Source organism: Andrographis paniculata, unplaced genomic scaffold (genome assembly GCF_009805555.1).
Source record: "Andrographis paniculata isolate CXL003 unplaced genomic scaffold, ASM980555v1 Contig37END, whole genome shotgun sequence".
In the NCBI taxonomy this organism is placed as follows: domain Eukaryota; kingdom Viridiplantae; phylum Streptophyta; class Magnoliopsida; order Lamiales; family Acanthaceae; genus Andrographis; species Andrographis paniculata.
This window is the reverse complement of record NW_026137570.1, coordinates 2,275,692-2,288,223: the sequence shown is the minus strand read 5'-3', so window position 1 is coordinate 2,288,223 and position 12,532 is coordinate 2,275,692. Positions and strand designations below refer to the sequence as shown.

Genomic DNA, 12,532 nt, shown 5'->3' with positions numbered 1-12,532 from the left:
CTCCTTTCATTCTCTTTAATGAATAATTATTTTTAAAAATATCTTCAATTATATTTTCATTTTTTTATTAAATTTTTACTAAAATATTTATTTTTCTTAAAAGAAATATATATGATGAAGGTAAGAAATACTATTATTATTATTATCAAAAAAAGTTATATTTTAGTTTCATGCATGCATTCTTGTTATTTTAGAGCAATAAGTATATCTAATATTAGATTGGTCTTACAATTAAAAAGTTATTGTAAAAATAGTTCTAAAATCTCGAAGTTGTTGACGTAGTAACGTTATGGCTTGTCGGAGATTTGTACACGATAAAAAATATTTAAGTATTATATTAAAATTATATCTAACTCTTGTATTGAGCTAGTCTTATAATTTAAAAGTTTTTATAGAAATAATCTTCAAATATTGTCAACGTATTATTCATACAAATTTTAAAGTGTCATGGTGTTGCCACATCAGCAACTCCGATTACCGAAGATTATTTTTCATTTTTTAAAATTGTGAGACTAATTTAATATAGAATTTAATTATGGTTCTAAAATAATAAAAAGAGTCATATAAAAAAAATTTATCATCGCTATTCTTATTATTATTCTTTTTTTCGCACAATATATTTGTTTTTTCATTTTCATTAGTCTCAAATAACTTGTTTTTTTTTTTTAAATAAAAATTAATTAATACATTTTAAATTACATAATTTATAATTTTAATTTAATTATTTATTTATATTAATTTTAATTTATAATTAACTTTTATATAATAATTATTTTAATATTAATATATTTTTTCATTTTTTACTAATTACTACTACCTCCGTAATTCAAATATATGCTCAATCCTTTATAAAATACAAAGAGAATGAACATATATTTTAATGACGGAAGATGTATATATATTTTGATAATAGTGTATTTCTTTTGATGAGTTTGAAAAAAATTTAATTTGTATTTGATATAAAAATAATATTTAATGAGATATTTTGTGAAAGAAAATTTTTACACATTTCAAATAGTAAAATTTGGGAAAAAAAAAAAAACACATCCTAAGTTTCAGTGTTTACCTTAAAATATTTCATGTATTTGTTTATTTTTTCTTCTAGAAGAATCAAGCGAGTTGGTACCCTCGAGTTGACTCAGTCACTCACTTTCAGTTTCTGCTCTGCTTGGTCAGGTGGCTGTCTGTGGCTGTGGCTGTTCTCCTCCTTCCTCCTGCATTTCATTTTCACCGTTGCTCTCTAACCATCTCCCTTTGCTCACTGCTGAAGATTTTGGGCGATGTTTTCTATGGCGACAGCGGTGGAACTGCCAACAGGGAGGATGGCTCCTTGCACTTCTCGTGCTGATCATCGCCTTTCCTCGGCCAGGAACATCGACGGGCTGCGCTTTCCGTTTAAATTGAAGAAGAAGACCTTTCGAATAGACGGCTTGCGTAAGGCGGCCAGGATTGTCAATAGCCTCCGCTATGGAGACGGAGATTCGAATCCCCCCGTTACCACGTTTTCCCCCAATGGCTCGGCAGTCACCGTAAGTTTTTTGAGTGTTTGATATCGGATTGATTGATGTGTATGCTATTTATTGTTTGTGGAGAAGGAAATATGAAATTGAAGAAGTTGGTATTGTTTTGGTTTTGGATTAGTGAGTAATTTCTGCAGGTTGATTTTATATGTGAGTTTATATTTTGTGTGGTACTTGATTATATATGTTTGATGGCCAAGGATTATATGCTGATTAAAATATTTCAGCATTGATGCTGAATGCCTTGATAAAATTAACATTTAATTTGTATTATTAATTTATATCATTAATATAATTATTATAATTATTTTTAAACAGTTGATCTGCATCATTGTGTATGTCTCGAAAGTGTTTGGAAGTTTACGAGAGTTCAACCTTATTTGATGCAATGGAAATAGGCTGTTTTGTATATAAAATAGGTTCTTGATGAAATATTTTATGTGAAGATTATGTATTAGATTAGATTTTTTGTTTTAAAAAATGGCCATTTTGATGAATAGTGATGTGATACCCCGGCCGTTGCTTGGCCAACTCTCGTGTGTGGATGAGTCGGTATTGGACCATTTAAATTTGATTAGAGGTTAAATGGATTGAATAGACTATTCATGTACACATTTTTTTTCGGGAGCCCCACTGCAAAGAGCTTTAGAGTTAAGCGTGCTTGACTTAGAGTAATTTGAGGATGGGTGACCCGGGAAGTCTTTCAGTGCGCATGAGTGAGGTCAGAAGCGTCCTGGAAGGACTCGTGTTGACTTGTGGGGCCAATATGCAATTCTGATACGCCCGGCTAAGCGTGGCTTGCGGGTCGAGGTGTCAAAGCTGATGTGAAAACTTATGTAATCAGACCCCTTCTGTTAGAATTGAAGTAGAATATCCACTACATTAATTATTTCTTTTATATGAAAGTCACAATAGTAGATGTGAAGATTCAATTACTTCTACTGGGGTCTGTAGGAAGGTAACTCTGTGTGAATTCACTGTATTATGCTTGCAAGATAGTAGATGATTAATATCTTTCATTCAAAATTCAATTTCTTAGATGAACTACCTATTCTGTTTGTTCATGAGTGCAACGACTCTGGGCACTGATTGGAAGTGCAAGGCTCAAATAAAGCCAACAAGGATGTTATGTTGGGTGTTCCACATCGGACTTTTTTGTTCTTAGTCCTTCCATTTGTATCTATAAGGATGGAGGCTTGACCACTTGGCTTAGCTTTGAATTGCACCAAAAACAACAAACAACATAGTTTGTATATTCTGCAAGTATTTTGCCCTTCTGTTGTCTTGATGGTAGAATTTCATGAGGATTTGAAGAACTCAAAATTTGTAGAGTTTGATAAGAAGAGCCTGTTCAAGTATTCAAAGCCACTATATGCTTCGAATGGTGGAAGGTAAATCATTGCTCTCTCATTTTGATAAACTTGTTACTTTTGTATTCTCTAAGGATTAGATAGATAGAGTACTTTTGTGTTCTATGAGGATCAGATAGATAAAGGCATTACTTGAGAAGATATTGGGGTTAATGTTGAAAGCCTAGTTGTTAGAGTGAGATTGGACAAGGGGGTTATGAAAGTAGTAAATCTAGTTCGAAATCCAGCACTGAAGGTGTAATTATTGTCATAAAAAAATGTGGTACATTACATCTGATTATTTAAATTGGAAAATAAACATAAGGAAAAATCTGTTGGATAAGACGGGTTATGAAAGTAGTAAATCTAGTTCTAAATCTAGCACCGGAATTTAAGTGTAATTATTGTCATAAAATGAGCTACATTACATCTGATTGTTTAAATTGAAAATAAACATAAGGAAAAATCTGTCGAAAGGAATGATAACATAGCTGAAGCCAGTGTTGCAGCTGATGATTATGCGATTTAAATAAATCAGTCTATACTAAAAGATATAAAAATACAACAGATTTCTATTTAGTTTTTTTAAAATCTAATCTAATTATATCTACTAATCTACACAAATCTGGCTGTATGTTACATCAGATTCAACATTCTGTGTGTGTAATGCCACAGAAGTTGGAGTTAGTTTATGAAGATTGGCATGAACAAGGAACAATTTTTTGGAGCCCACTAGTAATAAGCGTCTTTGGTTTGGATTATCTAGTAAGTGGTTTGAAAACTTCATTAACGAGCTATCTCACTAAAGGAATTCCTGTTCCCTAAACGTTAGAGGCCCTTATTCCTATTCCTAAAGGCTTTGGATGGTTCAGTTGGTCTACTTCCTGCTTCAATCAAGTGAAGATGTGGCAGTTTGAATATGGATTGCTTCTAGGAAGTTTCTTAGGGGTATGTGAGTGAGGACAAAGCAGGTACTGATTTGTCGGGACATTTTACCATCACATAGTGCTTCTGGCTGCTATGTTGAGTCAGGGGTATTACAGCCTGGCTTAGGATCTTGTGACTAGTCCAAGTGGTAATTGGCCTTCATGTCACTCCATCCACATTTGTATTATTATAGAATGAGCGGTGATGAACCAAATAGGTGCTTCTAGTTATGACATGAATGAAGGTGGCAATCACATATTAACTTGGGATTAGTAGTAGTGCAATAAAACTTGTTAAATTAGTAAGTGTTATTTATATCGATTGTGACTCTTTTCCATGAAGAATCTTAGACACAGATATAGTTAAATTCTTTAGAAAACGGCAAACACTATTGCAGTAGCAAGAAAATAAAGATAATACACTTCTTCTTAAAAATCTGCCAAACATGGTGCTTGTCCACAGCCTCTTTTGCATGTTACAGCATCAAACGTCTCCTTCCTTAAGCTTTTTCAAAGTTTGTTGAGATTTTACAAATGCTAAAAGATTCCAGATATCCTTTTCCTTTGTCCTGAGGCTAGGCAGCTATTTATAATTGTGCATCATCAGGCTTCTTCTGTGGGGGAAATCTTGGAGGTTACCTCAATCAGTCATTATCCTTACTTCCCCTTTTTATGTTGATTTTGAGGTTTTCTCAAAGGTGCAAATGAGGACTTGATTCTGAGCATGAATTGACAGTTTTCTTCAGCCCTTTTGATGTGATTGTTGAGAGATTAACATGTGTTGAAGTTCATTGAGAATGAGTTCTTCGACTGGCGATAGATGAACAAGTGTTGACCCTGGGGAACTTATGAGATGTCTCCCATGGTCCAAAAATTGGCCAGATTAAATCAAATGGTCTACAATATGGTAGGCACCAACAACATGCTAGCCAAATATCATCGTTTGCCCTTTGGATTTTGGTGCTATCTCAGGGGTGCTCTGCAAATCCAAATTTCAAGTTAAATGCTTTCTAACCTACTGTCATGTGTATCATATTTGCTTTTTTGATTTATAGAAAACTGATGCAATATTGGTTCTATTTATTTTCGCACTATTGATTTGTTCATATATACCTTTCACTCATATAATTAATTGATTATTGACATAGCCTGAAAAACGTGCATCATGAAGTAAAGTTTGTTTTGCATTTCAGTTGGGTGCTGATGGCCTACAGCTAACACGTGTTAATGTAAATTCTCAAAGGAAAACAAAGATTGTCTGTACAATTGGTCCTTCGACCAGCACACATGAAATGATTTGGAAACTAGCAGAAGCTGGAATGAATGTGGCACGGTTGAATATGTCTCATGGTGATCACGCATCACACCAGAAAACCATAGATCTGGTCAAGGAATATAATGCGCAGTTTGAGGACAAGGTTATTGCCATAATGCTAGACACTAAGGTATGTTTCTTACTACTTTACAAAGCTAAAGTTGAATGCTATTGCAGCTTATAAGTAATGAATGAAGAGTAGTGACCTATCACATTATTTACTCATTTCCTACACAAATGTCATATAACATGAAAATCATATCATTTTGTTATTTTTTACAATAGAATGTTTGGTTTAATGCTTAATTCATTTCAATCATATCCAATTCATCTTATACTTCAATTTATTTGTGAATAATGTTGTCCTACTTAACTTATAATTAATTAGAGCCCTTTTATTTATTAAGCAGTATTGTTGTCTTGGTCTATTTGACTCACTATTGTTCGTTAGACTTCTGAAACTAGTTAGGAATGAGACCTTGGCTGGTAAGCAGTCTTCTTTCGCCTTGGTCATATACTGATAAAATTGGACAGTGATGTTTGATTTGTGTATTTTGTGGTGACTGTTGAGACAGGCTCACAATATCTTTTTTCTGGCGTCCTAATTATTGGTTGTGGTTCTTTTCTTTTTTGATCATTTATTTATTTTCCAGCACATAGGTGAGAATACAATGCTAAATCTGGAAACTAAACTAAAGATTTGCCATAATTATGCCAGAATCATAAGATTCATAACACCAAAAAGGCAGTGGTCAGCAAACTATTGATTTAATTCTAACTGTTCTATTACTCATGTGGCACATTGGATGGATGATATTTAAAATGGATAATTTTATAATTCAACTTCGGTTGCCTATATGTTAGTGTAGTTGCTGACATGATGGGCGTGTTTACTTATGTATATATATATAATTTTGTGTGTGTGTTTTGGATTTTGATGTTTTTGAGGTGAAATAGTTGTTAAATATAATGTTTTATATTGAAACTGTGTTTTAAATGCACTGCAATACATTTCCAAATTTGGTGATAAGACAATAACAACATACTTTTTCATATAAAGCATATTGTTGACATAGTTGGCAATAAAAGCTTGCTAAATTATATACCAAACTGTAATGTCCTTTCTAACATTATGTGTTGTGCCTAAAAAATGTGTTCGATATCATAATAAATGAATTTATTTTAGTTAGATTGTATTTGTTTATTTTATTGTTTTACTGAATGATTACGAGGCTTATGCCTTTAACTCATTGATAGGTGCTTTTCAATAAATATTGTTTTGCTTGAGTTAATGTAATTAAATATTAAGTAATGGTCTTATATATGTTAAATTATAAATAAATATGTATATTTAGTTTACACTATAATTAGGGTTGAAATGGATTTTTTTAGCATTTTTTTTTTATCTTACTTTCATCTACCTTGCTTGTGTATCCATCTTCTTCTCTGTACTTCAGTTGCCAATTTGAAATTGGTGAAGTCTTCGAAGTCCATGCATTCATAGGTACAATTTCCTTTTATCCCCAAGAAGAATGATTAATTAAACCAATAGCTATACGTTGTAGTAATGGTTATAATAACTCTATTATTCAAAATAGTTGTTCTAAGGGTTTATTCTTCTTGTTAATCCCTACTCTATCTTAATTAAACTTATGCTTAGCTTGATATGGATTTGGGATATCAATAAAGAATGCTTTATTGCATGATGGTAGTGAAGTGTATTTCTTGGACAAGGATGTTGGTTGGATATATGGGTTGCCATATGTTGTGAATAGGTAATACATATTTTTGAACAAGTCAAGAGGAATTTCATTGATATGCTGAAAAATTGTTGGTGAGTTCAAGCAAAATGGAGAAGAGAAAATATATAAAGTGTTGTATATTGTTAAATATATATTGGATTTAATTGTATATTATGGGCCTAGTCCAAAGTAGTAGCCCAAAGTAGACTAGATTTTTGTACTTATATCTATATGTAATATGTAAATTAGTTTTGTTAGATGAAATAGATTATATGAGATTACATGGTATCAAAGCAATAATAGGGTTTTGGAGTAGGCTGTTTTGGAGGCTAATCTGTCTCTCACTGCCGCTGCCGGTGAATTCCTGGTCTGTTCTGCTGGTATTCTCTTAAAATCCCTGGATAGCAATTGGTTGGCTGTGTGATTAATTTATAGTGCAATTCTGGGTGCAAGTTTGGTGTTTTCATAATGGGGGATAAGAAGTTAGATTTAGGGATGGGAAAGATTGTTCTTGATGCAGTACCGACTATTATGAGGATCACATAATACATATTGAAAATGGGTCGAACTACCTTGAGTAGTCTAAAACTATCAAGATGCATCTAAGAAGTATTAGTAAAGCTAATAATCTAGACAGGGACCCATCCTTAGTTGCAGACTCATGTTATGATGATTGGTTAAGGGATGATTCCATATTATTCCTCCAAATCACGAATTCAATTGAGGCTGATATAATGAGTTTAATTACTCACTGTGATACGTTTAAAGACTTGTTAGAATACTTAGGGTGTGCTCTTTTTGTGAAAAACACTTTTCCCCAAAACACATCTCCCAAAAAAATTAATATATTACATATTTATTATTTTTATATTCCTTACATAATTCTCTATACTTCACATAATAAGTATCTCTTCAAACAATTTCACTAAACAAACAAACCTTTAGGCTTCTTATACTATGGGGAACAAATGTTTCGCATATCTATGATGTTTATCAGAGTTTTTATCAAGCCGAACAATAGGATCAGTCACTTCAGGCATATTTTATGAAGTTCAAAAGAACTTATGTGAGTTAAATATGTTGATGCCATTAGCCTTGATGTGCGTGTTCAACAACAACAAAGAGAACAAATGGCGGTGATGAGTTTCTTGGCCGGGCCACACTCTCGCTTTGACAATGTGCGGTCTCAATTACTTATTACTTTGATGTTCCCCAGTTATCTACAGTTTTCCAACGCTTGAGTCGTATGGGCATTGGACTTCTTTTACTCTTGTACATGCATTGGTTAGCCAGCGTGACAGCACTTCGTCCCGTCAAGCTAAAGGCAACTCATTGGATACTCGTGGTGCTTTCACTGGTGGGGGAATCACTTGCTACTCTCATGAACTTGGACATACTAAGCGATTGTGCAAGAAGCTGAAGAATCGGAATCAGAAAGTTCATGCAGCAAATGTGACTACATCCAACAATAAATCTCACATGGTTACTATTCCTGCCGATGAGTATGCTCGGTTTACTGTGTCCCAAGATAGCTTGGTGAATTCATCTAAGTCAATTAGCACAACAGCTGATTCAGGTAATGTAGATAAGTGTCTTATTTTCTCTGCTTTCAAGTGGGCCACGATTCTTTCTTTTTGTGATCTCTTTGTAACGTGTCCGGAAGCTGACACGCCCGACGCCTAGGCCACGCTCGCACTGAGGCCCAGACCAGCTGTGTCTTGCGCATAACACGCTTTTGATATACTATATAGTATGGGAGAATCATGCGGAACACGTACCTGCATCAAAACATATGCCGTTCATTAGCCGTATAGGACAGGGGCTCGCACACATGGGACGGATTATGACCGAGAACCTGAGGCAGGAATGTCAACCCGTGACAATACTCCCCCACTTAAAGTTGCAAACGCCCTCGTGTGACGATACTTAAGTGCACTAACGTTGTTTCTTGCACCCTCAGTATGCCTCTGGCGTCACTCCATTGACCTTTTTCTGCATACCCTCATTCTTTGTGATCACCAACAGCCAGCGAGATCTTTGGCCATATACAACACATGCGACCCACGTTCTGCCGCACGTCTCCGCACACCATCCGTGATATCCTTTATTGCGGCTTATGCATTCTTCGTCGGAAGATCGTCCTTAACGTGGTTTTTCAATCACGAACAAAGCTCGGCCCTCTTGGCCCTTCAGCAACGTTGAGCATACTCCTCCCATTGGGATCACTCATCTCTTAGAATGTCAAGTTACCATAGGACGTACTTCTCCTTGACCTGCCCGGCAACGTCGAGCATACTCTCCCACCCTGGTCTAGGCCATGCCCGCGCTTAGGCCTAGACCAGCCGTCCCCTGTGCGCACCACGGTCGGGATATACCATATAGTATGGGAGAATAATGCGGAACACGTACTTGCACCAAGACATATGCCGTTCATATTAGCCGTAAAGGACAGGGGCTCGCACACATGACATGGGACGGACTATTGCCGAGAACCAGCGGCAGGAATGTCAACCCGTGACATCTCGGAACAGACGTCTGTGTTCAAAAGGAATGAGTAGAACCGGCTTCACGCTGAAAACGCTTAGAACACCTAAAATACATGATCACATCAAGCCAAAAAATTAGAATAACGATAACAATGAAAATATGATAAAACTCTATAGCCATGGCTGCGCTCAGGAGAGCTGCCTACGTACCCGAAATCGGGATCAAGCCATACGTAGTTCTCAATCTATACAAAGTCAAAATACAACAATCTAGACCTGCCATAGAAGTCTAAAGTCTAAACAAATCAATCAAAAGGAGCTAAAAAAGTCATCACCTAAAAAACCAAGTAAAGGCATGCAACATCTATCACAAGACTAACAGAACCTGAAATTTGGAACGCCGTGTGCTCGATGAAATCAACGAGCCGCCATGGGAATATCCACCGAGCTAAGAGTCCGATCGCCAGGAAGGAAGGGAGCAAACAACACTCGCCAAGGCGTCCGCCACTCGGTTTCCTTCACGGTATATATTGGAGATTCTCCAAGTGATGTCGCGCAACTGTAGTCGCAATCGGTGAAGGCATTCTATAAGGTCCAATGCCGCGTCGAATAAATGATCAAGGCGATGCCATATGCAGAGTTTGTCCCGATCCACAAAGGTAAGAGGGGGCGCTCCACCCCCAAAGGTAAGACGACCGTCAAGGTCCGCTTTGATATCAAATGTAATGTGTCCTGAAGCTGACACGCCCTGAGCCAAGGCAACGCCCGCGCTTAGGCCTAGACCATCCGTCCCCTGTGCGCAACACGCTCGGGATATACCATATAGTATGGGAGAATAATGCGGAACACGTACCTGCACCAAGACATATGCCGTTCATATTAGCCGTAAAGGACAGGGGCTCGTACACATGACATGAGACGGACTACTGCCGAGAACCAGCGGTAGGAATGTCAACCCGTGACATATCGGAACAGACGTCTGTGTTTAAAAGGAATGAGTAGAACCGGTTTCACGCTGAAAACGCTTAGGACCCCTGAAATACATGATGACATCAAGCCAAAAAATTAGATTGAGGATAACAATGAAAATATGATAAAACTCTATAGTCATGGCTGCGCTCAGGAGAGCTGCCTACGTACCCGATTTCGGGATCAAGCCATACGTAGTTCTCAATCTATACAAAATAAAAATACAACAATCTAGACCTGCCATAAAAGTCTAAAGTCTAAACAAATCAATCAGAAAGAGCTAAGAAAGTCAACACCTAAAAAACCAAGTAAAGGCATGCAACATCTATCACAAGAGTAACAGAACCTTAAATTTGGAACGCCATCTGCTCGATGAAATCCACGAGCCGCCATGGGAATATCCGCCGAGCTAAGAGTCCGATCGCCAGGAAGGAAGGGAGCAAACAACACTCGCCAAGGCGTCCGCCACTCGGTTTCCTTTGCGGTATATATTGGAGATTCTCTAAGTGATGTCGCGCAACTGTAGTTGCAATCGGTGAAGGCACGTCTGTAAGGTCCAATGCCGCGCCGAATAAATGATCAAGGCGATGCCATATGCAGAGTTTGTCCCGATCCACAAAGGTAAGAGGCAGCGCTCCACCCCCAAAGGTAAGACGACTGTCAAGGTCCGCTTTGATACCAAATGTAATGTGTCCGGAAGCTGACACGCCCTGAGCCTAGGCCACGCCGGCGCTTAGGCCTAGACCATCCGTCCCTTGTGCGCAACACGCTCGGGATATACTATATAGTATGGGAGAATAATGCGGAACACGTACCTGCACCAAGACATATGCCGTTCATATTAGCTGTAAAAGACAGGGGCTCGCACACATGACTTGGGACGGACTATTGCCGAGAACCACCGGCGGGAATGTCAACCCGTGACATCTCGGAACAGACGTATGTGTTTAAAAGGAATGAGTAGAACCGGTTTCACGCTGAAAATGCTTAGGACCCCTGAAATACATGATCACATCAAGCCAAAAAATTAGAATAAGGATAACAATGAAAATATTATAAAACTCTATAGCCATGGCTGCGCTCAGGAGAGCTGCCTACGTACCCGAAATCGGGATCAAGCCATACGTAGTTCTCAATCCATACAAAGTCAAAATACAACAATCTAGACCTGCCATAGAAGTCTAAAGTCTAAACAAATCAATCAGAAAGAGCTAAGAAAGTCAACACCTAAAAAACCTAGTAAAGGCATGCAACATCTATCACAAGAGTAACAGAACCTGAAATTTGGAACGCCGTCTGCTCGATGAAATCAACGAGCCACCATGGGAATATCCGCCGAGCTAAGAGTCCGATCGCCAGGAAGGAAGAGAGCAAACGACACTCGCCAAGGCGTCCGCCACTCGGTTTGCTTCGCGGTATATATTGGAGATTCTCCAAGTGATGTCGCGCAACTGTAGTCACAATCGGTGAAGGTACGTATGTAAGGTCCAATGCCACGCCGAAGAAATGATCAAGGCGATGCCACATGCAGAGTTAGTCTCGATGCACATAGGTAAGAGGCCACGCTCCACCCCCAAAGGTAAGACGACCGTCAAGGTCCGCTCTGATACCAAATGTAATGTGTCTGGAAGCTGACACGCCCTGAGCCTAGGCAACGCCCGCGCTTAGGCCTAGACCATCCGTCCCCTGTGCCCAACACGCTCGGGATATACCATATAGTATGGGAGAATAATGCGGAACACGTACCTGCACCAAGACATATGCCGTTCATATTAGCCGTAAAGGACAGAGGCTCGCAGACATGACATGGAACGGACTATTGCCGAGAACCAGCGGCAGGAATATCAACCCGTGACATCTCGGAACAGACGTCTATATTCAAAAGGAATGAGTAGAACCGGTTTCACGTTGAAAACCCTTAGGACCCCTGAAATACATGATCACATCAAGCCAAAAAAATTAGAATGAGAATAAGAATGAAAATATGATAAAACTCTATAGCCATGGTTGCGCTCAGGAGAGCTGCCTACGTACCCGATTTCGGGATCAAGCCATACGTAGTTCTCAATCCATACAAAATAAAAATACAACAATCTAGACCTGCCATAAAAGTCTAAAGTCTAAACAAATCAATCAGAAAGAGCTAAGAAAGTCAACACCTAAAAAACCAAGTAAAGGCATGCAACATCTATCACAAGAGTAACAGAACCTTAAATTTGGAACGC

At 37.7% G+C, this 12,532-nt stretch overlaps 1 protein-coding gene across 2 annotated transcripts in view; it reads left to right on the top strand.

The window, feature by feature from the left end:
• The first annotated feature begins 1,121 nt into the window (after positions 1–1,121).
• The window catches only part of LOC127250265 (pyruvate kinase isozyme G, chloroplastic), a 47,744-nt gene continuing 36,333 nt past the window's right edge, over positions 1,122–12,532 (top strand). Inside the window, exons 1-2 of one of the 2 annotated variants that reach the window (XM_051273450.1) lie at positions 1,122–1,529; positions 5,039–5,240. In XM_051273450.1, the coding sequence (XP_051129407.1) occupies positions 1,468–1,529; positions 5,039–5,240 (264 nt within the window). In that variant the 5' untranslated portion in view covers positions 1,122–1,467. Of the gene's footprint in view, positions 1,530–4,988; positions 5,241–12,532 lie in introns of both variants that reach the window. The other variant, XM_051273449.1, reaches the window with a different exon arrangement.